This window comes from Salarias fasciatus, chromosome 15 (genome assembly GCF_902148845.1).
Source record: "Salarias fasciatus chromosome 15, fSalaFa1.1, whole genome shotgun sequence".
NCBI classification, from domain to species: domain Eukaryota; kingdom Metazoa; phylum Chordata; class Actinopteri; order Blenniiformes; family Blenniidae; genus Salarias; species Salarias fasciatus.
In genome coordinates, this window is record NC_043759.1 from 20,464,788 (window position 1) to 20,491,194 (window position 26,407).

General features: G+C 44.8%; 2 protein-coding genes across 5 annotated transcripts in view; both read right to left on the minus strand.

Moving 5' to 3' along the window:
- Window positions 1–2,991: 2,991 nt before the first annotated feature.
- On the minus strand, window positions 2,992–8,817 carry yy1b (YY1 transcription factor b). 2 transcript variants are annotated; one of them, XM_030110287.1, is made up of 5 exons: window positions 8,073–8,817; window positions 6,401–6,551; window positions 4,679–4,739; window positions 4,064–4,222; window positions 2,992–3,835 (listed from the first exon to the last, which is right to left on the minus strand). In XM_030110287.1, exons 1-5 carry the CDS (start codon window positions 8,611–8,613, stop codon window positions 3,653–3,655), a joined length of 1,095 nt encoding a protein of 364 aa, XP_029966147.1. In that variant the 5' UTR covers window positions 8,614–8,817; the 3' UTR covers window positions 2,992–3,652. The 2 variants fall into 2 exon arrangements, with proteins under 2 accessions (XP_029966147.1, XP_029966146.1); XM_030110286.1 differs by having other exon boundaries at window positions 6,401–6,563.
- A 1,485-nt stretch (window positions 8,818–10,302) lies between these two features.
- evlb (Enah/Vasp-like b) overlaps window positions 10,303–26,407 on the minus strand; it is a 34,774-nt gene continuing 18,669 nt past the window's right edge. For 2 of the 3 annotated variants that reach the window (XM_030109577.1, XM_030109575.1), the window contains exons 2-13: window positions 20,982–21,150; window positions 20,025–20,202; window positions 15,500–15,566; window positions 13,803–13,870; window positions 13,480–13,724; window positions 13,280–13,377; window positions 13,048–13,087; window positions 12,313–12,364; window positions 12,106–12,163; window positions 11,948–12,008; window positions 11,780–11,837; window positions 10,303–11,221 (exon numbers count right to left, since the gene is read on the minus strand). In XM_030109577.1, coding sequence (XP_029965437.1) covers window positions 11,184–11,221; window positions 11,780–11,837; window positions 11,948–12,008; window positions 12,106–12,163; window positions 12,313–12,364; window positions 13,048–13,087; window positions 13,280–13,377; window positions 13,480–13,724; window positions 13,803–13,870; window positions 15,500–15,566; window positions 20,025–20,202; window positions 20,982–21,150 — 1,132 coding nt within the window. In that variant the 3' untranslated portion in view covers window positions 10,303–11,183. The remainder of the gene's footprint in view (window positions 11,222–11,779; window positions 11,838–11,947; window positions 12,009–12,105; window positions 12,164–12,312; window positions 12,365–13,047; window positions 13,088–13,279; window positions 13,378–13,479; window positions 13,725–13,802; window positions 13,871–15,499; window positions 15,567–20,024; window positions 20,203–20,981; window positions 21,151–26,407) is intronic. The other variant, XM_030109576.1, reaches the window with a different exon arrangement.

Below are 26,407 nucleotides of genomic sequence, written 5' to 3' on the forward strand. Positions count from 1 at the left end.
ACTCTCCTCTGTTACCTTGGCAACATATTTTCTGCATGGAAATAGCATCTCTTGCTGTGCCTACCGTGAAAAAATACAAGACACTTCAAGAGATTTAAACGCGTCTAGAACAGATCTGAGTTGAGAAATTGGTCCTGCAGATTGGACGGAATGGAGCTATTACCGTTCTGCATGCATGGTCGTCAAATTAAATGTGTGTGGCAACAACGAAGGAGTTAATCATAATAGTCTGTGACAGGCTTTCATTACCTTCCATTAAGGATGCGGCGGAAGGCTTAACATACATAAAGTCATTTTGTAGATTGCAGAATTTGCAACAATGACCATCAGAAAGTTTAAATCCAGAAATCTTTGCTAAAGCTTGTGTTTACTGGAGGCTTTTTTTTTTTAACCTCAGGATTTATTTACATCTACATGACTATTAAATCCAGCTCTTGACAAACAGAGCACAGACACGAGCGAGAGTCTTGTGGGGCTGTTATTAAGAAATGCAAAATAAATAATAAAGCGCGGAGGGTTGAGGGCTGATCTGCGCGGATTTCCTGATTTAGTCTCTGCACACAGATGAAGGGGTTTTGGTGCAGCAACCGTGGGAGATCTGACTGCCGGGGCCCGCCTGGTATGTTTCAGAGTGCGATGAACCTTTGTTTGCTTGCTGTCGGAGCACCATGCGGAGACGCACCAGCTAATGAAAGAAAATTCAGGCGCTCGGATTCGCACTCTGCCGCAAATAAGGCAAAAAGTTGGCCGAAGCAGAAACAGAGAGAGGGAGAGAGACGACAAGAGAAAGGGAATAACATCCAGGTAAACATGCAGCAGAGGATTAAAAAAAAAAAAAAAAGGAAGAAAAAAAAAGTGTCTTGACTCCTGGGAGAGAGGAGCCATAATGAAATAAGCATCTGAAAGAGAGCAGGTGTTGGAGGCTTGACAGACTTCAGCTGCATAACAAGTAGCACATTTACTCTCCCCTGCCTTTGTCAATCAAAACAACCAATCCCGTAAATAAATGCTCCTGTGGAAAAAAAAAAGAAAGAGGCCCCTCAAGTGGAATCATGCTTGAATCAACCTTTAAACACACACACACACACACACACACACACACACACACACACACACACACACACACACACTCACGCACGTCACTCCAGTCAAAGTTGGTTTCAGGTAGAGGAAAAGTGGATCCGGTCTTGAATTTAAAGCAGGTGCATGGAGCTGCCTGGGATCTAAATAAAAAAAAAGGCAATAAGACGTCAAGAATGCACTCAAGCTCGATCAATTTACTTCCTCTACAGAAAAATAAAGCTGCTCGCCCCCCCCCCTTTTGTTTTCAATTCTCTTCGTGACAGACGGTGAGGACAGTGGTTTTCATAATGAAAAAGCCTTCAAACAGCACATTTCACTGCACACACACACATTCACACACACACACTCAGGCTTCATGGAGCTGTAGTCACTGCCTGGGGATCAGCACCATGGAAAGCACTGCCAGCTGGGCAGGATCTGTCTGGTCTGGAGCCTGAAGGGGGCAGCAGGAGCTGCAGCCGGATGACTAGGATCAGGCCAAAGAGCAGGATCTCGGCAGGGCGCTGAGGTATACAGTGGCGTTAATCCCGCTGGCTGAGCAGAAAAGGGAATAGACTTATGTGCAAACTCCAGAAATTTCAAGTGGACACCCGAGAAGGACGGAAGGAAGGAAGGAAATCCCTCAAATCCCATCCAGCTTCAAGAACTTCCATTATCCTGTGTTAAATATGTACAAGAACGGAAACATTGCACTCAAGTGAAGGGTCACTTTACAAAAGACAGAAAAAAAAACTTCATCTCTCAAAGAACTACATGCTTTCATGCACAGGCCTCTGAAGTGAGACACAAAGGGAAAGTGTTGTAACATTAAACAAGCCTGGAGGGACAATCAGCCGGGGTGCCAGATGACTGATAAAATACTACGTGCTGTGACTGTCAATACTTGTAGTTGATAGGAAGTGTGGTCGAGAGGCCATTTGGAAAACAAGGATCTATATGTTTAGTCTGGACAGCAGAGCTACGGCCGTGGCTTGATTGTCCACGTAGGGATTGAGATACACGTGCGCAATTTCCCACGCATATCTGCAAATGACTCTGCTTCCGTAATAACCTCATCGACAGTCCCCCAGACAGGCCGGACAACATAATACGAGTAATTTGTAGGAGTGAGCCTTCATGGAGTTGTTTATTGAAGGCAAGTCCGTCTCTGCTTGAGCTGCGTCTCTTCCATGTGACTGATGGGAGTACGAAGACTAAACAGTGATGGGGACAGTGATCAGCCCAAAGTCTTCTAGTCTGCAAAAATTCAACGTTTCCATGCTTCTCTGAAAAGGTTGTATACCTCCCTTCACTGCTGTGTGCACCACTGTATGAGTTAATTCACCTGACAAGGCAGCGCAGATACACAGTCACCATTGCAGCTCTAAATTCATGTGAATTTTTACTTTACTTACTTGTAATGTCGACTCCTCGTCCTGGAGGGCTTCAATGGGAGCGATCGACAAGAAAATACCAGCTGGAATTCGCAACCTCACCTCCAGATGTCACTAAATCTCTAAGACTGCATCTCTACTGGGGAAAAAGACTCATATCCTTTAACCATAAATCCAGTAAAAACTTCCAGTGTGGTTTGACAGAGTTGGAATGACCCAGTTTATTGTGGGCAGTTGAGTTACATGGGTGTAAATATCAACAAAAGGAAGTTAATGGCTGACGTCTGTACAGTACATTCTAACGAAGAAAGTGATGGTCTCGCTTTGTCAGTTCAACGCACGCTTCAGATACTTCAACTGTGACAGGCTCCCAGTGAGTTTCTATGACACCCATCTGTGTAAAGACAGCTTATAGAAAATATAAAGCAACTCATGACTAAATGTTTAATTGGTTAACACTTTAAATCACACCTCTATCTATGTCTACTGAATTTTAATACAGCCATACAATACAGGTATACAAGGTTATTTTTGTGGTTAGAGAAAAATACAACCAAAGAAAGTGTGGAAATGCAAACATACAGCCGTTTCTTTTTTTTTTTTAAACTCCTAATCCATGTGGAACAGATCAAACGAGGCTGAAGCCTTTTTTTTTTTTTGTATCATAGGTACGATCTCGTGATGCAAGAAAAAGAAAGGTCACAACTTCCCTATATGTAGCCTGAGTCAAGTGTACAATATGCACACTTGAGGGAAATAAAAGCAACTCAAGGAAATAAAAGTACGAATAGAACGCTGCTTCTCTGATCACTGGTAAAAATAAGTCTCTGATGTTTGTCCGTGGGTTCCATCTTCTGGCGGCTGAGTGCCACTGGAGAGGCAAAGGGACCGAGTGGGCCGGGGCTCTGGGGAGTCGTCACTGCATTCCTCATCCAATGTGACAGCAGAAGAAGAGGGGGGGGGGGGGGGGCTTCAGGAAAACCAGCTGAATTTCACTGTTTTGAAGTCTTTTAATCTGTCGGATTGTTCTTTGTTTTTTTTTTTTTTTTTGTATAAATCAATAAGTCTCAAGCTTTTCATTCCAACTTCAAAAGAGGTTTCACGTGTGCTGCGAGAACGATCTCTTTTTTTCCATATTGGTGGTTCGACTCTTGCAGCTGGAGGGGGGTTGGTGGGGTGTGTGGGTCGGGGGGGTCTCATTGGTTATTTTTGGCTTTGGCGTGTGTGAGAATGTGAGACTTTAGGTTGGTGGACTGGGCGAATTTTTTATTGCAGCCGTCGAACGGGCAGACGTAGGGTCGGTCTCCAGTGTGGATCCGCACGTGCGTGCGCAGGTTGAAGTCCAGAGAAAACCTTTTCCCGCAGCCTTCGAAGGTACACTGGAAGGAAACCAGAGGCAGGCAGTGAGCAAAACGACACAAATCCATCCATTCCTTTACTGTTTTACCAAAACTGCAGGCCAGTGAGCCACCAGATGCAACATTTCCCTGACTTCATCTTACTCTCCATACCTTAATTTTGGCTCTAAACACTTAAAAACTCTAAATGCAAGACACAGCTTTCCCCGTATGTGTGTAGGAAGGCTGACTTTCGCTCCAGATGCCGACCTGGAAGGGTTTCTCTCCCGTGTGAACGAGTTGGTGGCGTTTGAGTTTGGAGCTCTCCACAAAGGCCTTGCCGCACTCGGCGCAGACGTGCACCCGCGGTCCGTGGGTGTGCAGATGCTTCCTCATGGCTGAGTTATCCCTGAACATCTTTGTGCAGCCCTGGGGGACCAAACAAAGTGCGGCACAAAGTTTACAAACAGCAACATAAATAGACCATAAAAGGTCTTCTCTTGGCAGGAAGTTTGCCGGTGCTACGGCGGAGCGCTAAGAGGTCTGGTTTTCTTGTACACAGATAAAAGAGGCATCTGTTCTCTGCTTTCTGTAAAGCTTCACAATTTAAACCCTTTTCAGAGGCAAGAAACGCTGCCGCCGCCGCCTCTATTCTCTCCTGAAGTGTTAATGTACTGTTAACGGCGGCGCACTTAAAGAGGCGAGCGCTCACGGCCATTTTACATTAGCCAGTTCAGATAAGGCCCGATTGTTCCTGTACGCACGCCGAAATCAATACACTCAATGTCTTTGCTTTTAAATAACCTTCGGTGAAATGTTCAATTACGCAGAGCAACGGCGTGCGTTGAGAAAGGTTAACGTGAAGCGCGGCGGCGTCACACTCACTTTGTGAGGGCAGGCTATCGTCCGCGGGGCGTCGTCCTCTTTGATTTTTCTGGGCTTCATTCTGGCAAAAACAAAAACGACACATTCTCAGACTCTTAAATCACAACAAACAAACGTTTCGGGTTTCTTCTGGTACAATTCTAACGTAATTTTTATTTTCTCAAGGTGATCAATAATCCATTATTAACAGAAAGAAGGTTACAGCGAGTGGCACACAGTTGAAAATGCCAGGAGGCTTTGGAAAATGCTAAAAGTCTTCATAAACTACATTATTAATCTGAAGATGCTTTTATGTTCGCTAAAGTCTTTTATCGCAAAGACTCACAATTTCACTGGCTACACTCCTGCAAATTTTGGTTTAAATGTTACATGTAGTCCTTTATAAGGCGCCTAGTCATTTCTGTGAAATCATACATTTGTGAGACAATAAAGTGAGTCGAAATATTCATATATAAAATATAGTGGAGAGTATACAACTGCCCAATGATCAATGATCACACATATATGCCCAATCATGACACACATTTCGCAATTTAGGGCTTAAAATACCTAAAATGAGACTAGTTTTTCACTTTATTTCAATCTAATAAAGGTTATCACATTCTACAAAAGAATGTACTTCTGCTCAACTATAAAACTTTTCATTTTCAGATGCACTGACTGCAAAAAAATTGCCAAACCAACAGTATTTGACCATTTAAACACCAAAGGAACCCTCTGAATTAGAGCAGATGCTCTGTCAGTGACATCTCACGTGATATTTCAGCTCATTTGGGGGTCAATTTAGTTTAGATTCAGAAGTCTGCAGAACAGATGGAGAGAATTCTGGGCAACAGCGAGGCAGCAGGCACTTTTTTGGTGATCAATTATTCAGCATTTATAGAAAACTAGGAAGTAACACATGCCTAAAGCATACAGCTCATTAGTTGTTTTTTTTGCACAATGATGAACCAGCAGCCACATTGTTTTAATGCAGCGTCACAAATTTTCCCAAAAGAGCTACATAAAAAATTAGCACTGCTACTGAAGGCTGAGACATTTTTCCTCTTTTCAAACACAATTTTTATGAGCTACAGTTGAATTGAGTCAATTGTCTTTTTTTAAATATGATTATTTTTCTAAATTTGGAGTTCAGTAAATGAAAGCTACAATTTTTCATTGACACATTTATCTTTCTTTTAACTGCAAAGCACTAATTTTGTGAGGCAATAATTGAAAGATATGATTCATAATGTATTAATGGTCCATTACGTTAAAATGTGCCTATTTCAGACATAATCAAGCTAATGATAACAGCAAATTTCATTTGATTGGGGATTTTCCAGTGACACCCTGAGGGCCGGCCAAGCAGAGCTAAATGGGCTTATGACACCCAGGTATGATCTAAAAGATAGCTGAACAAGCTGCCAGGAGCCTGTGATGTTTAGCAATCTACTGAAAACAGTATTATTCTGTTAATAAACACACTTAAACGTATAGTTTTGAAAGTCTCATTCAATTCACTGCGAGACTCTTTGGAATTAAAACTGCTGAGACGAAAATAAATACAAAGAAGCCAAATGAGCATTAGATTAGAGCTTCAAATGTAAATCCAACACACAACAGAATATCTGATTAGCAGCAGTGTCATTTTGCACAGTCATCAAATGTGTTTACACAGTGTCAACTTGTTTACAGCTGGGATCCACTGACAGAAACACACACAGACACACGGACACTAACCTGGCAAACTCAGCCAGCTGTTTGGGGTCCGACAGGTCGATGCCCGGGATGCCACCCGGGGGCAGCTTCTTCCCCGTCATGTACTCTGAGTAATCCGGGGGGGAGTTCTCCCCGACGATCTGCTCCTCCACCACCGACTCATGGTCAATGTCTTTATTGTCATCTAGAAACACATTACAGAGACTGAACCGATAACATATGAGCTTCACCCTGGCTGCAGGCCTGAGGGGCCTGCACACACACCTGCTGCTGCTCCAAGCTTCCAACAGCAGGCAGGAATAAATGAACAATTAGATCAACAAGGATGGGGGGGGGGAAATGAGAGAAATAAAACATGGAGCTAATTTCTTGATCTAATATAAGCAAAAAGGATGAACACGTGCCAGTTGTTCTTTCTATGACGAAGACATTGAAACAGCTGAGCATCTATTTTTGACAGTAACATTTATGCTGTCAGTTTTTGGGTAGACTTACATAGCTGGTTTTATTACAAATTTGACAATAGCTCTAACCTTAAAAAAGAAAAAATATTTTATTTTATTCCTATTAACAGATCCATTCATGATTTGGCCATTAATGCAATTTTAATTACTGAAAAAATTCTATTTACATCAGAATAAGGAACTATGTCAATATTTTTCATCTCTGAAACTTATGGAGAGAAAGAATGATGAAAAAAACCTACTCTGTTGTGGAAGCTTTTTAAAAATTCACTCAAACTTATCTATTTGTTTATTCTTATATTTTCTTTCTGTTTTAATTATTCTACAAATCGTCTTACATTTTCTGATATTTCTCTATTATCAAACAGAAAATGCAAAACAGTGCCAAATAGTTTTTTTTTTAATTATTGTAATTCTGTTCAAATGAAATAAATAATTGATGCACACGGATCGAGCACGGCCTCGTGCGTCCCTCCTACTCCCCATCAACCAGCAGAGAGCACTAAAAATAGAAAGAGCTGCACTGCCAGCTCGAAATGTGCTATCAGGAAAGACACTGCTGTTTTATAGTAGCTGCACCAGCTGTGGATTGTACTTCTCTGGCTCGGTGCTAGGAGCTCATGATTGGTTTTATTAAAATAAAATATAATAAAATAAAGCCTGGTTAAAGATTGACGTGAGAGCAGCGGGTGTTGCTGTGCAGCAGTTAGCCTGCTGCAGGCGCAGCGCTGTCCGCTCAGACAGCCGCTACTCTATCCATTAAATAACCCCTCAACGTGATTAAAATGTGTCAAACTTTATGTAACCCTGAAAAAACAACCCACTGCAGCTTCAAGTTGCGGGTGTTCCGCAGGTCTGCGGCCTTGCAGACGTCCTAACCCCGGCTGTGTCTGCGTCTCCACCCCCCCTCCAGCGCCGCCGCCGCCATCTCTGCCTGGCCGCCGCTATCGCCATTTTTTCGGGGCCGCCGCCATACTTACTAGTCTGGGGGAATATGGCGGCGCCCAGCAACACCTAAAACATGGCCTCCTTTCAAAACAAAAACATATCGTTGTGCCACAGCCGGTGTTTGCGTTGAAAAATCGGCGCTAAACGCGTCTCCGCGCGGCGCCGCGGCCCGTCCTCTCCAGGAACTAGTCTGGTGCAGCAGGACAACGCCCAGGCAGCGAGGCCTCCTGCGAACGGCTAACGACGGAGCGGACAGACGCGGCCGGGCCGACGTTACTCACCCGATGCCCACATCGTGACAGAGAACTCCCCCTCCAGTGTCTTTATCTGCACCTGCTTCTGTTCCCATTTCCGTCCGCCGGCCTCCGCGCCGCTTAAATAGCTCTTTTTGCCCGCTTTCTTGCCCCCGGTGCCGCCTCCTCGTTTCACCCGACCCACCGAGCTCTTCCCGGCCACAGTCACCAGAGTCTGCTCGATGTACTCGTCCTCCACCCCCGGGGCCGGCACCGGGATGAGGATCTGGTCCTCGAACCCCCCGCCGCCGTCCGTGTGCAGGTCCGAGTCGTCCCCGCCGACCACCTCCTCCCGCGTCTGCACCAGGATCACCTCCTGGTGGTGGTGGATCGAGCTGGGGTCGTCCGTGACCAGCGGCTGGAGGGCGATCATGGGCTGCCCGTCGTCGTCGTCGTCGTCCCCGCCGACCACCGTCGTCTCGATGGTCTCCACCGGTATCGTCTCCACCTCTATCTCGTGCAGCTCCACGATCTCGGCCGGCATCTCCGAGCCGTCTGTCCCAATGTACAGCGTATCTCCGGATGCCATGTTGAAATCCGCCAGCTTGCCTCTCTCATTCACGCCGTGTTGTGCTCCTGTCGGGACCTCACAAACACACTCTCACACACACACATGCACACACACACGCCCCTGCTCGGCTCCTGCTCCGTCGTCTCCCTCTGCTTCGACAACAACTCTCTCCACACTCCGGCCCTCCACTCTTCTCCACTACGCTCTGTCAGACCGAAACGTCGCGAGACTTCCGCAGTTCAACTACAACACTGCGGCTCCCCCGCAGCCAAATATCGCGAGACTTGAGTCGGTTTAACGACAGCACTGCCGCTGGTGGTGGTCCCGGGGTTCCGGGGGTTCCCTAACTTTTTACACTGATCTCTCTCAAAACTTCAGTCTTATACATTCTTTTGATTATTGAGAATTTTTTTTGCATGGTGGAGTGATCTCAAAACAAGCACACATGAAGTTTATGCTCACCAAGCAGAACCAATGAATCATATCAGAATAAAAACTTTTATTTTTATTCCATTTATGTACACAGAAAACAACCAGAAGTTTCCTCAGAGTAGGTCAAGGTCGTTCCAAATAGAAGGAAAACTATATGATAAACCTATATGATCTAAGAGGGATTTATGTAAAAAAAAAAAAAAAGTCAAGACAAGAGTGTCAATAAAAGTGTGAATAATCAATGTGTATTCATCTTCTTTATCACTTATATCCTATTCGCTGCAGTGAGGACAGAGTACACCCGGACAGGTCACCAGTTCATCACAGAGTAAACAGAGACAGGCAACCACTGTGGTTGAACCACACACACTCACATTTCCACCTGGGGGCAATTTAGGCTCTAAATGAAACCTGAAATACATGTTTTTGGAGTACCTGGAGAAAACACACACACGCAAACTTCAACTGGTATTTGAACCCAAGATTTTCTTGCTTTGAGAACCACTGCTCCAGTGTGCAGCCCCATACATGTAATGAATATGCATAACCCCATGTAATATATAAGTAAGAGGTAACGGCGACTTGGAGAACTTGAGAATAAAACTGTGAAATATTAAAGATTGTATGATATTAAATGACAATTTTTTTTCTGTCGTTTTAAAAAAATGTAAAAAAAAAAACATCTCACTAATCAATATATTGGCCCTCACTAACTGCTCTCCACTACTGTAGCTTTGCTGACATCTGTGGGAAATAAAACATTAAACTGGAATCATTAACCCTGGAACTCATGGCCTCAAACACACAGTGCGGACAAACCACCTGACGGCTTAAGTCTATTCATGTTGAAGTCCAACAGCTTTGTCTTTGAAGTTCCAGAGGTTGACCTAAAGAGAAGAAGAGCTGAGTCTCATTGCAGCACCACACATCTGACATGATATTATGTGAGTGATGAAAAGCAGCACTTTTTTTAAGTGTCACATTTGGAATTTATACTATATACTTTTATACTGGGGGAAGAAAAAACGAATTTTTAGCTTTTCAGCAAGCAGAAAAACTGCAGATATAGGCATCAAAATGATTCCAAACAGGCAGAGAAGGAAAGAGACCACCTCATTTATTCAAGACATTGTTCACAGTTTTATTTGAATTCATTTTAAATGTAGTGCGTTTCTTCTTCTTGTTGTTCGTCAAACCAGGAAGCACTTTGTCATAAAAGGAGAGAATAAAATTAACAATACGTCACCATATCCTTGCAGCCAATAGACAGTTTTATTAACAACATGATCACAAATACTCTGGTGTATTATTTATCTATTTCTTTTTTTTTTTTTTTAAGTTCATAAGGTTGCACGATCCAAAGAAGTTTCTTCCACTTGGTCTCAGGTCAAAGCCTGTGTTTTTTTTTCTGCCATGGTTCCACATGTAACTGTGTTGGCGAAAAGGATTTAAAAAAAAAAAAAAAAGAAAAAAAATTGCAGGTCTTAAGATGAGGACCAAAAATTTGGAGGTGCTCATTAAAGTATTTCAAATAAAATTTAATGAATATAACTAATATAAAATACAAAATACATAAAATGATGTGCAATAATATATTATCAACATTATCATTACTATCATTTTATCTTCACCATTTCCTCATCGTTACCATTGTACATATACTACACTACTACTACTCATATTAACATTACATTGACAATCATAAGAATGATAGAAATGATCATTAAAATGATAGTAACAATTTCAAACAAATGTGAACAAAAAAAGCAAAAAAAGAAAACAAACTAAAACAGAACAAATAAAGTCAATTTTGTCCATTTTCATCTGGGCCAAGGACAGAGGGGAAAAGTGGGCGAACAAACCACAAACATGGTAAAGAAAACAGAGTAATCAGTGCGAGAGTGTGCCCCATTCACGCCTTTCTCTCCAGACAGACAAAACCAAATGTTACAAAGACACGCCTGAAGTGCTGGAGCGACGTCGCCACGTCGCTTCAACACCACAGCAGAACAGGATGAGTAGATGTCACAGTTTGGGCCTCTGTTCCTCCTGACCTCTCCTCCTCCTCATCATCATCATCATCAGGGCCACGGCAGCTGCTTGCAGGGGCAATGGTTCAAAAAGGTGGCTCATGTCCGGGAGTGGCTACGAAAAGATTATGTCGTGCTAATTCGACCAAGTTCATTTCTAAGAGCTGTGAGGAGAAAGAACACGCGAGAGACGCTCGGATTAATAATAGAACTCAGATCGGTAACATAATCTCACAACCTGATACTGACGTACTCACTGACTCAGGAAACAGGAATGTAATACACAAGAAACACAAGAAACGATGAAGTGGACATTTCATATGTCTTTTTAGGCAAGATATGATCATCCTCTCATTTTTCAGAATTTATCAAATGGGTGAATATTTTTCTCCTGTGAAATTACATGAATTTCTGTCTCTGTGAGTGTTATTACAGTCACTACCAAAAAAACAAAAAAACAAAAAAACAAAAACAAAAACAAAAACTCAGGTTTATTCCGTTTTCTCAGTCTCCTAAATTTATGTTGAGCCTCCAGAATGAAGTTCTGATATTCAGTTATATGTGACTCTGCTGCCACCTAGTGGTTACAAATGTGCATAACTCATTGCCCGCAGAATGGATTTCCCATTAGATACTCATTAACTTGAATTAGGAGAGCCACAGTGCTCCAAATGCTGATTGATTGTGTCACTTTGGTTTTTAAAGACTAAAAATAGGCCTACCGTCAATGATGTCGTCCTTCACTTTGTGCAATTCACGAAACACCTCGTCCAAGATTTCCTGCAGAGGCACGAGAGGTTCATTTGACTGTTCACAAAACTGACATTCCCGGCAAAGATCTGCAGAGCAAAGTACTTTTTTAACAGAACTGCATAAAGTCCAGAGTGTACCTGTTTCATTCTATCGAGGTCTAAAGAGTCTGTGTCGCTGCCGCTCCCCGCCGGCCGCCCCCTGCACAATGAAAAATCATTGTCGGTTAAGCTGCCTGCTGTTGCTGTTTTTTTATATATGCATCCGGTGAGCTGCGCTGCAGCCGGGAAGCTCTCACCTCGAAACCATCGACCTGTCTGCAGAGTTCGCTCGATCCCAGGGCTTCTTCGCGCCATCTAGACGACAAACAGTCACCGCGAGATGAGAGACTCACTAAAACACTGATGCATGTGTGTACAATATGAGAAAGTCTTTCTGTATGTTCAGGTACATTTCTCAGACTGGAAAATAGAATTTTTTTTGTTGTTGTTTTTTTTCAACTAACCTGTTGCATTCTGTCCACTGCGAGTGCTGGGTGATGGAGAATTTGGGTCATCCTGGAGAAACGCAGAGAGAACCAATAAGTACAACTAATACTGCTGTAATCATCATCATCATCATCATCATCATCATCATCATCCAAACCCAAACTTTTAAGCTTTCCAATTTGATAAAACCGTGATTTTATTCTATAAGAAGATGTTTGCAGTTCAGAGATCTTCTTCTTCTTCTATGGAGCGGGTGGCGACCAACAACTTAGGTGCACAGCGCCACCTACTGTGTCTCTTGATGAATGTACTTCAGTTTACTTCCTGACCACCGTATTCACTTCAGAGATCTGTAAAACCGCGACAGCATGTATTTTGCGGCACCGGTCTGTGGTGGAGGAGTGGCGTGAGCGGACCATGAGGAAATATTGTTGAAACTAATGAGTTTTTGGACGATTAAAGCCGTTTTGGGAGCCGGCGCCACACACGCCCCATTGGCTAACAGTATACGGGTGTCTGCAGCTCGACTTTGGATCTAAATTTCTCCCAAACCACTTATCGGATCAGAAAACCCTTCTGGGTGAGTATATTGTTCTATTTTGTTCTATAAACAACATAAAAACTGTTTAAACCGAACTTATCCTTTAATTATCCCTCTGACGTGATCAACACTGTCTCGATCCCCATCTTCATCATTTCCCTAACGATCCCTCCCAGACTGAGCGGCCGGTGATGGCTCTCCGCCTACTCACGTTTTGGCTGTCCTCGGGCTTTTCTGAAGCTGCTTTCCTTCTGAGGAAAAGAAGAAACCTCAAATAAGATAAAGGGACATCAATCAAATCCATAAACAGCATTTACTCGCACTAATGACTAGTAATTTAGAAATCAAACGCAGATTAAATTCTCCAGTGACCAATTATGCTTATTTACACTGCAGGATACTGGTGTGATTGATGGTTTTTGTTCTCAGCTCGTCTCTCTGACCTTCGTGCCAGCAGAGCGTTCATCTCCTCCATCAGTCCTCCGCTTCCCCCACTTGTTCGGTTGGCATCGTTTTTGGCGCCTGAAGAGCTGTCCTCAGGCTGAGACGGAAGGAGAGCAGAGCAGTAATGAAGGCAAGAGTTACTCATGGCTTTCTGGTGTTGAGTCATTATCCCGCTATAAATACGCGGCGGCAGTCTCACTCTTTGGACGCGACGCAGTTTGGCTCCGGCGATCATGGCGGCGAGGCCCGTCGGGGCGGGCTGCTCGTCCCCGTGGCTGCCCCCGCCGAGCGGCAGCGGGGGCGGGAGGGGGGGCTGAGGCGCCGACGAGGGCGGCGGCGGACCCGGCGGAGGCGGAGGGGGAGGGGGGCCGCCCATGTTCACCGGTGGAGGTACTACTGGCGGCGCCACGGAGAGCACGGCCGGGTGGCCTTGGAAAGGAGAACCTGGAGGGGAGGAGGTCACATGGTACTCAAACTGGGTCTCTAGGGAAGCAGGCCGCGTCGATTCTGATGATCGCCTACCTGAGTTGGAGGACCGTCGCTCCCGCTCCATGTGAGCCTGCATCTGCTGCTGCTGCTCCATCATTTGCCTTCAAGGACAAAGAACAAGAGCCGGTTTATTGGTTCACTTAGCCGGAAATCTCACCGAGAAACCAGGAAAAAGTCATTTTAAAGATTTGCTGGAAACTTAAAAATGTTGTGACCAGTGACTTTAAACCATAAAACAGACGTGTGGTGAAAATAATATATATATTTCTTTGTAAACTAAGCAACTCATCTTCAACAACAAAAACATGCATGAGAAAATGAGTTCAAAGATGGTTTAATACTCTTAACAATAAGCATCATTTTGTGCAACAGTGCATTCAAACTGACCAAAAAGAGGGAAAATGTCGTTTCATGTCTTTCTGAAAATCACTTCCTCCTTCATCTCTATCACCCCCCCCCCCCCCCCCCCCCCCCCCCCCCCCGCCCCCTCCCCCCCGTCACACGTCTCTCCCAGCATATGTGTGTCACGGCGCAGGGGGGAAAACGGAGGAGACAGTCCGCAGGCAGGAAGTGGAATTTTCCAGCTGTGCGTCGGACAGGAGAAGTGCTGAGGCGGCGGCAGCCTCCCCGACGGGACGACGGCGTACGCAGCAGGACCGAGAGCCGCCGAGCGATACGGCCTCTCAGCCGCTGGAGAGAGCCCCGTCCAATTAATACGCATCCACGGACGAGCACACACTCTCTCCACCTCGCTATCGTGGCCGTAATCCTTTGTGCCAGAGGAAGAGTTTAGTCAACGTCGGATCAGACAGAGATACAATTCCCATCATATTTGTTCTCTTAAGCCCCGGCATTTGGACGAACCAGCAGGAATGGGTTTAAAAACAGCGACGCCAGACCTCGTCGTGTCTGCATCAGAAGGAGAGGGCTTAACAGCAGGAACACAGACGACAGCGTGAGGCGGGAAACACCAAATGCTTCTCCTAATTATTTCAGATTCTTCAAAATTTGTCTGTTGGATCGTCGGCCATGTAAAACGGAAAGGCATTAAGGGCTGTCAGAGAATAAAAGTCGCTGCAGGAGTTCACGGCCCGGCTGTGTGGCGGCTTGTCAGACACATGGGACTACGTTTACTGAGCTAATCCTGGCCACGGCCCGCTCCTCCTGTTTGGACGGAGTTCATTTGCAGTTCATCTATTGGCCTGGAGATTATTCACCCAAACGTCCCAAACAGGCACGCAGTAAAACACACAAAGGCTCACTGGGAAACATTTCAGACGCCGTAAATGTCACAAGACCGGTGGGGTTCTCTGAAGAAAGCCAAGAGTTTGATTTGATTGACTGAATTAAGACACATTTCTGACCTGATCACAAACTGGACATCTTTTCACATGTACTGACACTCAAACTGCTTGCAAGGAGTTTTTTTTTTTTTTTCCACAGCAGGACAATTTTTAGCTCAATGCTCTGAACAAGCCATTAACCACCACTTAACCAGTATTAAAAAAAATCAGCCACATAAAGTTCACAGCGAGCTGCTTCACAATTAATCCAGAGAGCTTAATTTGTCCCTCGGGGGATAATGTAAGTAAAAAGAGCTAAAAGGAGAATAAACACTGAACTTGCAATTATCTATATTCTATTTTAGAAAGAAAACCAGTTTTTTTTCCACTGTGCACTGCAATAAAAAGGTTATGTTTTGGAAGTTTAACTCCAGAGATTGATGGTACCTTGCTCTCTGAGCTTCTATCTCGTCTGAGGTGGGTCCGTTCTGGACGTGGCGCTGGAGAGCTGGACCTGAATATGCAAATGAAAGGCAAGAGAGAGAGAGAGAGAGAAAGGAGAAGAAGAGACAGATAAAGTAAATCCGGCCTTAATAATCTATTACCAGCACTATAATGGTAATTGAAATTAGTGCCAGTCAAGACAATTAACCAGCGAATGACAAGGAATTAAACAGCGACTTGATCATTATGTCCTTGCTTCATTCTTTTTCTTTTTCTTTTTTTGCTGCAAGGAGTAATGTGCAGTGAAGGGCATATTAATCCTGCACTCGTCACAAATGAGCTGAAAACGATGCTTCCACTTGAAGCCGAGAAGGATGTGACTCACAGTTTCTTTTGCCCAATGAAGATTTTTTTGCTGCTGAGTGAAATGAAGCCCGTTTTATTCATCTGTCTCACACACACATAAAAATATCACACCCTGGGGACAATTCAGGACGTTTGAACCCAGCAGCAGTGCTAACCGCCGCTCCACCGCGACCTAACCTGCGGTCATTTCCCTGAAAAGTAACAGAGGTTCCTTCTTATCGCGCGAGCTTTGAGATGTAATCCGTTCAACAGCAGCAGTGAGATGTTCAGATAGGGAGTATAATTAATTTACACGGCGGTGAGATGAGAGGAAAAGGGCGTCGATCACTGCAGACCGCGTCCTCTTCCTCTTCCTTCATCTTTCTGATCTGAACCAGTCTTTATTCTGACTTCAGTGTGAAGCTGAACACGGACGGAGAGCTGTTCAAGTGAACAAAGCAGAAGCGGAAATGATCCCTCATTCGGAGTGGCGTGTCGCCTTCTTTCCTAGTGAAAGGTTCCTCTTACGTAACGGGCTTTGCGGCTCGTCTCCGCCGGGCCACTTTCGGGGTCAGCGCTCGCCGCCGATCCCCTCCCGGCGACCATAATGGAAGCAGGCCGACGGCGCTAATGGCCGACGCCGATCGAGTGACAGAAAACAAAAGGCCCGACTCAGTGCTACTATCAGGTACCTGGTCCAACACTAACACACACACACACACACACACACACACACACACACACACACACACACACACACACACACACACACACACACACACACACACACACACACACTCACACTCACTAACACACACACAGGCATAAGGTTTGACCTATAAACATGCTCCTCGTGGTATCGTATATACGGGGCTGTAAGTTCAGAAGGTTTAATGTGAAATTTGCTGCAACGGATCCACTGACTAAAACACAGCTTTCAATAATAACGGTAAAACAAAAAAGAAGAAATAAAAAAAACGAAGCCTGAAATTGGAGGCTTTTAATCCAACTTTGACCTTTTAAGCCTGATTTAACAATTTCAGGCCGATTAGATTCCCGGTGACTTTCAGACATTACTGTGTGTAAACAGAGTGTGTGTCTGTCATGTTCTCTCAGACTGTTCGGTACTGAACTATAGAGCAAGCTACTGTTTTTTTAATTTGCAGTCATGTTAGCATTTTAGAAAAACTGGTCTTTTTTTTTAAATCATGTTTTTCACTGGACGAATTTCCTCCTGAACTTCACTGGCTTGTTTGTTTTTGCAGCAACACAGCTTCCTGTCTGAGACCAATAAACTATCAATGCAGCTTAACTCCAAATTTACTGGACTTCAATATTGTGCATTCATATTTCACTTCAATGTGAGATTTCTGCCACTTTTATCATAGACTTAAACAAAGATATCTGCACATTTTAGGCTTTAAAAACGCTTGCTGCTTTGTTGAGGCTAGACTTCCATTCAAATGTCATTGTATTTTAAAAGTATATTTTTTGTTATAGATATTTTACCACAAGACTTGTAAAAATCCTTGTACATTGAAAACTACAGAAGAAGATTCATTCTTTTTTTGAGTAGCCATTAGGATGTCTTTTTGGAAAGTCTTGCACTGCAAAAAAAAGTTTTTAAGAATTTGTTACAACAGCGTTGGAGATCAATTCCTAATTGATAATATTTCCAATATGATTGCAAGTTGGTAAGTTTTTCTCCAACTAATCAAACCTTGTAGACAATTTCACTGAGACTGATTTGGATTTCTCTTTTCGCATATTTCCTGTAAAACATGAACTGTTTGGGAGTCAGAAAAAAAAGCATTTTACTTTTAGCACAGGACCCTACATTTAAAGCGTTTTTTTGTCTTGTAATCTCAAATACACAAAATAGCACCCTCACACACAAACACACACACACACACACACACAGGGTTACACTACCTACACGACATACTGAAGAAGAGAAACCGGCTGTAACAGACACAGAGGCACTGACAGATCCACTCCCGCCTGACCATCTCTTGACTTTGACAACTCTTCCTCCTCCTCCTCCTCTTCTTCTTCCATCTCTGCCCTCACCTGCCTGCCTCTTCCTCCTCCTCCTCGCCACCCGGCCGCCGTATCATCTGTCATCTTCTTGTAACCCACACCGGCACGAGCGGCAGCAGCGCAGCGAGTATCTCCGCTTTATGTTTCAAAAGGTCGGCGCCAGAAAAGATATTAAAAAAGATCCACACGCATCCACGGCTTACATTTAACCTCCAGCAGAAGGACAGCTCCAAGACGTGTTGCATTAAAACGTCCGCGTTGTTTTCCTGGTGTGCAGCTGAAACGTGGCTGTCATATAAAGAACATATTTAAGTGGCGTTTAACATTTAGAAATCATTTGACAAAAAAATCCTCCACACAGGGCTTGAAAATTATTAAATACCTCCAATCAAACTTCGAACTTCAACGTCTAGTACTTTGTTTAATCAGATGATGAAATCACTTTAACATATAATCAGAATATTACTCCAAACCAGAGTCAAACTGTCATTTTTAAAAGTTTTTGTTGTTTGTTTTTTTGTAACATTTCAAGCGTCTTCCAGACAGTTTGAAATCATTCATGAGAATTAGCCGGGGGCCTTTCGTTACATTATATACCTCACTTCTTCCTGTACACAACACAAACAACAGCATTCCCCCTCAAGTCTCGCAGGTGAAATCAACACCGAGGACGAAAGGTCAAGTTCTGACCTCCTGACCACTAGATGGTGCAGACACACCTGCTCGAACGGCGAGGAAACACACGTCTTTCTGATTTCAGCTGCACAGAGGGAGGGTGTGCGTTATGTAATCGGCTGGAGGATACGGATACGGAGGAATCCGGGGTAAGATGTGGAGGAGTAAAAATAAACAGCAGCAAACCGCGACGGGCGAACACACTCCCCTGATCGATCGTTCACTCACACACCAGCAGGACGAGTGTTAAAGCTGCAGTTTGCCTACAGTTTGTTGCTGTGTGTGTGTGTGTGTGTGTGTGTATGTGTGTGTGCAGACTCCATGCAGCTGGTGTGAGCAAGCTGCCACGTGTGTGTGTTCCTCTCCGGTGTACTGGTGCACTTGTGTTTGGCTGCTGTCACCCGAGCCTCTTTGTTCGCCGCGCCGTGTTATTAGAGAGATGAAAAGATCTGCTCTGGAGCACGGGACCCCCGGGAGACCTCCTCAGTGACTCATTCTAATGAAGAGGCAGGAGGGGGACTGCAGGGGGACACACACTGCTGCTGGAGCACACACTCCATACCCGCTCCGTCTTTCATTCACTCACTTCCTGGTTGAGGCTCATCTCTTCAAATAGCCTCTTTCCAGCGCAGACATTTTGACTCCTAGCAGGGAAAACACATCCAGAACTAATAACGTTAACGACGGCTCTGCTCCAGACGAGTCCCATCAGCCGTCACACTGTAATGTGGCTGCTATTAATTCTAATTTTGCTGCCATTTCCTTCCAGTTCAACGTGTTTGTCTGCAACAAAGTAAAAATAAAATAAAAAAAGCGAGGCTATTAGATGCCTACACTGCGCCTCTATCAATATCAGCTACAGTCTGACGTCCTCGCTGTACGTCTCCATCTACAGTCACTCATCATCTCGCAGAGGATGCTGTGTCACGGCTGAAGCACCCAGCGGTGGAGAGGAGCTGTCAAACCGAAACTGATCTACAGTCGGGCTGAGGACTCCGGACTGTGAATCATCTCAGTCGGAGGAAAGAGAGAGAGGAAGATTTCCCAGCTGGACATCCACGTATATATCAAGCCTACAGTCAGACTTTCATCCAAAATGTGCAGTGAGTGATTTGTGCATTATTTTTAATAGACAAAACTTTTCCAATCTTTTGCAGAGAATTCAGCACAAACACACATTAATAATAATAAATATTGCACATTTTCAATAATGCATGTAAGTAGAGACAAATAAATATATCTGAAACACATGGGGCTGCTAATCTGAGAATACACCTGCAAGTGGAATCAGGATGTGACTTAGTAAGTCCCGATCAGCATCTCTGCAGGAACACATGAAGCTACCCTTGGAATGAGTCTCATATTTCACTGATTCGGGACAGCGAGCTCTCTCGCCTGCTCCAGATGTGACCTTCTCGCATTTAAGCCGCTGACTCTGCATTTTCCTCAACCTGGCCGTGAGACGCACCTCCGTCCTGAGCGCTGAGCACGTTGAGGGCGAACAGCATGGCGTTGGAGAAGGTGGTGGCCTCCTCTTTGCTGGCGAAGTTGAGTCCATAGACCTGTCGGGCGTCCCTCCACTGGTGGAAGGTCGGGGTGGCTTGGTTGTACTTGAGGCCCTTCACTATTGAATAGTTAATAACCACCTGCGAGACACAAGGGGAGAGGAGAGATGCCTCAGAGACGCACGGCGAGCAGACTCCTTTACTGCAGGCGCTTCTTCCTGATCTGCGTGACGATGCGCATCAACAGATGGCAGCATGGAGGCAGGAACACAGCGCCTGCTGTCCCCATCACTCCAGCGTCATTATCAGCAAAAACATAACACACAGAATAAACTGGTTTTGTGTTGTTTCAGCTTATTATTTTCATCAGCGAAACCCTTTGTTACAAAGTTTCTTCATTGCTTTGAAAACCTGATTATATATTTAAAAAAATGTGACAAAAAAATCGTGATACAAATAAAACAGGAAAACAGATGTTAGCAACATCTGTTGGAAGTAAAACTTCCCACTGTAGGATAAGAGTACTAAAGATTTGTCTCATTTTTCAGCTATAAATGATAAAACACGTGTTTACTTTTCCAATATGGTAACTGCACATTAAAGCCCAGATTCCTTTCAGCCTCTGGAGTTGAAATCCTCCACTCCACATATTTTAACGACGGCCCCATAAACTTAAATCTACAACATAATTCTCCAATCACACATGGGCGCGTAAACACTTCGTGAAGTGATAAATTTGTGTTTTGAAATGACGTTCAACGAAGTGAAAAATCCAACATTTGAACAAAACAGCACATCAACCCGACGACTGGAAAAGTGACATCTGCATATCTAAAGCAGGCCGTGTGTGTGTGTGTGTGTGTGTGTGTGTGTGTGTGTGTGTGTGTGTGTGTGTGTGTGTGTGTGTGTGTGTGTGTTACCTGCTGGTCCTGCAGCTTGACGCCCACCACTCTGAAGGTGTTGTTGGCAGTGTTGTGGTAGATGTTGATGCGGCTGAATCCCTGCTGGCCCGGTTTGATGGGCACCCACTTCTTACTGGTGTCGTCGTAGACCATGACGGAGGCCCGCGCCTGGCAGATGCTCTGCTCGCTGGGAGGAAGGACACACAGGACACAAGCTTTGTCAAACGTATAAACTACAACATGTGATTTATTTACTTTCAATAGTTACAGATATAAACTGCACTGTGTTGCGACAATATCCATAGTATTCAGATAAGAAGTAAAGTCTGTGTGAGTTCATCAAGTCAAACGCAACAGTGAGTTTTTTTTTTTTTTCTGAGGTGAAAACTTTCCTCTCACAGTAAAACAGTCCAGTGTGTGTCTTCCTGGTGTTTGTAAGTGAGATAATCACAGCGGACATGACAACAACTCCGTCTCCTAATCCTGTGTTACACTAACAGTCTAATCCAAATGTAATCAAGCGCCTGTCCAGCATCTGCTGACGTTCTTAATGAGGCACGATGGTGAAGTGTGTGTGCGTGTGTGTGTGTGTGGCCTCCAGTGTTGTGTCTGTGTGCTCTTTCATCTGTTCATCACGGCCCACTCAGGCTTTAGTCCTGTTTTTCTCTCTCACACACACACACACACACTCCTGTCCACTGTAAACAGCAGCTCTCCCAGTCATTACCCCGATGACCTTTTCAGTTGCTCTGTGGGGCGAGAGGCCGGCGCCCGGTGCGTGCAGATGGGCGACGAGGGCACCGAGGTGCCAGCACACGAGAAAGAAACACACAGAAACAATTTTGACTTGCAAATGAGATTAACAAGAAGAGTCCCATCTGCGCCTCTGCCTCCTCGCCAAGCTAAAATTAGTGGATCAGCCCCGAAGGCGGAGTGAAAGAGCTGCGTCAGAAACGAGGGGAGAAGAAGTCGAGATTCTTGGCTTTTAGAGGACGGGCATGTGAACGCAGCATATGGTTGAAAGAGATAGGAGTTTGTCACACATAATGAAGAGGACGATCGGGTTTATTATGGAACCAACAGTTCGACCTTTGGAGTTATTTGCTTTTACGGCAGCAGAGGAGAAAAGTCATATTTATCTCTTATTGTCTGTGATGCTGTGGAGCCCAGAGGTGATAAAAGAGGCTGAGCATGAAGACTGGAAGCAGGTGGGAAAAAGGAAGAATAAAACAAAGACAGCGGTACACAGAGCATCCACTTTTCAAAAGAATAAAAGCGTCTTTATGAATGAACTGTGTGAAATAATATCCCGAGGCTGCAGGTGTAGAGCTCCCACGTGTTTTAATAACTGAATAATAAACATCGTGGGATTCTGATGAGCTCAGGTTTTCCAGATTCTGTTAACAGTTATTATATTCGGAAACTAGATATCATGCATACTCATATAAAACATCATCATGTTTTAGATGTCATGTCAACAAGTCGCTCTGTGCAGAGTTTGCATGTTCTCCCCATGACTGCATGTGTTTTTTTATGGGTCACACTAGAAAAAGTAATCAGATTTAGTTTTTTTTTTTTATGCTTCCAAATGTCAGAAGAGGTTTATTCTGACTGGTGAGGGTGGAGGAATGCTCCTCACTGTGAACTCAAATGCCTCTGAGCAGGACTTCACCTTGGTAGTACTCATTTTTTTTAAGACTCTGGAATAAAAAGCACAAGTTGTATTGACTTCAAAGAGAAAGTGAGGCAGCTGAAACTTGTAAGACCAAAATCTATTCATGCAAAAAACGCCTTTAATGCTTCCCTGCTGCCTGTATTTCAGGGCTGGGGGTATAAATAACTCACTCCCGCGCCGCGTCTCGCGATCAGGACTGAAGTTGTCTCGCACTAATTGTTGTGAAGAGTGCTGAAATCAGCCCCGGCACCGGCGAGCGGCGGTGTGTTTAATTTATTTTTGTTAACTTGTCGACGGCGTTAATTTTTAAAAAGGAGTAGCTGGCAGCGAGCTGAAATGGCACCGTGGGCCCAGAAGCATGAATAAATGAGGCTCTCGAGCTAAAAGAGTCTTGAGCAGAAAAACAGAGGAGACAGGGCGATGGAGACGGAGCGAGGGAGGGGGGGGAAGTGAGAGAGGGGAGCGAGGAAGGAGTGGAAGCAATAAAAATGGAAAAAAAAAAAAAAAAAAAAAAAAACCTGACTGACAGTTATGGGACGCGCACACAAACACACAAACACACACGCAAACAAATGCACGCGTGTGCGTCCACACACATGAAGGAATCGCATGGAGCCCGCCCCGCGCCCTGCCCGCTGAAAAATTAACAAACGCTGCAGAAGGTATGAATAAATGAAATGCCTCTGAATTTACCTCGAGAGCGTGCACACGCACACGCACACGCACACACACACGCGGTCAGAAGTGCACCTTAGACGTCATCGTCCTTGGACCTGAACACGGCAAGTTGTTGAAACAGTGCATTTCAGACAACGGGTGCAGACGGAGAAATCTCAGAGTCCAGAGCACAGAGAGGAGAGAGACTGATGCCAGGGAATTCTGCACACGTGTTAAAAGGTTTGTAATTTCGCATCAAGCTGTTATTTATCCAGGAAAAACAACAGTATATAAAAAAAAGTCATTCTTCAGTGAGTTTGACCAACATAACCTTGACTGCAATGATAACTGCAGCCACCGGCAAGGGAAAGCAACGCAAAGAAAAAAAAAGCAAAGAGTGCATGCATGCAGGAATAATGCAAAATGGCCATGATGGACATGCTGCCGCTCCGTTACAGATTATCGCCTCAGACAAGGAACACAGCATCAAGACTCGGCCTTGAACGTGAACAGCTGAAAACTTCCCGGAGTGTCCACAGCCCGATTTGTAGCTGATAAAAATACTTGGACGCACAGTAACATCCAACAAATCAGGAGAATTAGCTCCTGAATTCACTTTCTGGCGTCAAGCATGTACAGTTAATAAGTCACTGGGACCGTCTGAGGTCAGATTAATGAGGGTCTGTGCTGATAAACACATGAATTATTCATTGCAGCTGCAGAACTTGTGCAGGGTTTGGAAAGACTAATTATCCCCAGCACACGAGTTACACACGTCTTCTCTGTTTCATCTCTTGAAAACGCACATACACAATGGATACTGAACATCTGCAGCCGGTAGCTCTCCCTAGAGTCTGGGGTCATCGAGGGGTCGACGAGATGCTGTTTCAGCCAAAAACAGTCCCACTGTTAGCCTCTTTCACCTTCCTCTTTAGCCTTTCTCGAAGTTCGGCTGCAGTTCAGCAGCTGAGAGTCAGGATCCAGAATCGCTAATCGCCTCCACACCTGGGAGCCTCAAAAAGCCATTTAGTGCATGACCGGTGTGTGTCGAATAAGATGCACCTGGTCCCGTCACTTCTGCTCACCTGCAGCGTCAGAGCGGTGACACTACGTCTCCGTATCCGGAGCCGAACCTCGCGGCTAAATTGACTTCATCCGAGATGAGCAGCACGACGGCGTGCCGTCAGAGGAGAGCGACACGCCGTCGACTCAGAGAAGAAAACACAGGTCGGTGGGGCAGACAGGGATATTTCAGGAATTAGATACATAAATAAAAGCCTGAGGCATAAAACATAATTAGCTCTTTGATCCTCCCTTCAGCAGACGAGCTGCCAAAACGCAGCGAGGTTAAAATTTGAATTCCGCTCAGTAACTGCTTTGTAATGACTTCCTAAAAGATCATACAGGCCGAATTTCTCACAATCCCTCATAATTTGCTGCTGCCGTGTGAATTGGTTTTCACTCAATGAATGAGAGTCAGAACTGGCTTTTTAATCGGTTTTCATTCATTTGCTCTGTGAATGAGCGTCGGCCGGGTGGAGGGCGGCTTAGCGGGAAATTACTCAGGAGCCGTGTCTATCAGGAGCAAACGCACGGACGCCGTTTGTTCTGTCATGGAGTTTGGGCATGATTCTCCCAGCATGTGTCGGCGCTCGTCTCGCCTCCCGACAGTGATCCGCGCTGTCAGAGGGCCTCGTGCACGTCCCCGTCCACACACGGCGGCGTGTTACAGTACGCCGCCCTTGCAGACATTCGCCGCACCAGAGCTATTGTGTTGCTCCACTTTCCGGGGCGTCGGCGCTTCGAGGCAGCAGCAAAGCCAACAACAAAGAAAGAATCTGCCTAAAATAGCAGCACGTGTCGCTGTATGCAAATCTGTGCATGCACAGGGAAGAGATTCGTATCTGTGGTGCACGTGCAAATACATGGGGAACTTTAAAACAGAGTGAAAGTCAATCTTAAGTGAGAAAAAAGACTGTCTCTGAGTGTGTTTTTATGTCTTCCACTGTTGTCTCGGAATGAGCTGGCATTCAGCACAGTAATGAAACCAAAATATCCCCAACCTCTGATGGATTTGTTGGCGTAAGATGACAACGCGCTGATATATCTGCATTTAACCGAGCGCCCTTTAAAACACTCAGACCTCTGCACACTTGATGCGTAACGCTGCTTGATTCGATGAGTCAGTGTGAGTGAGTGATGCTCAGCCGAGATCATGTTTATATCCACGATCAGTCAGGTAGCGCTAAAACATGAATGCAAAATATGAGTGAGAGTTCCTGTGTGAAGTTTAAAGGCGAGGGTCGAATCTGGAGGGGATTTATTTACACAAAGTGAGTCATGCAGACCAAAAATGCTGAATCGCCCTCTGAGTTCCAGCAGTCCTCCTCACTGAAACTGCCTTTTCATTTCACAAACACATCCCTCAAGGTGCTTCAGGGTTTGATTTGGGTTTGTTGTTGTTGTTGTTGTATTGGGGGGAAAGCAGAAGTGACAAAAGACAGATCACAGAAAGTGTCTTTGTGTCAGAGATCCAGCTGCTCGGAGCAAACGGCCAAATCCGGAGAGTTCGCCGGCAGAACAATCATCACCGCAAAATTGTTTGCCTTTTTGTTTACCCCTGTACAAAATGCCCTCTGTTTTCGTCACAGGAGGGGATCCATGGAGGGGCTAAGTCGCCAGACGCCGTGCACAAAGAAACGTCTTGTCTGCAGAAGCGAGAGTGTGTGTGTTTGTGTGTTTGTGTGTGTGCAGCATCAGCTGTATGAAACATCAAAGCCGCATAGAGCAGAAAGAACAGCTGACAGCTTAATGATTCATAAGCACGCCAGAGCTAAACTACATTAGCAATGAGGCTAAACAGCTTTCACAGAAAATGGGATAAATCGTGTTAAATCGTCACTGAGATCCAACCTCTGGGGCCGACTGGCAAAAAACCAGGGGCCACTTTGCTTATCTGACAGTGTTTCTCTGCGCTTATCCAAGGATCTCAGACTTATTTCCAGGGAAAATCTACAGCCGCTTGCAGGAAAAAAAACAAAACAAAACAAAGCGTCAAAAGCTGCTGCAGCCACTTCTGTGAGAAGCAGAGCTGTCTCGAAACACCGAAGCA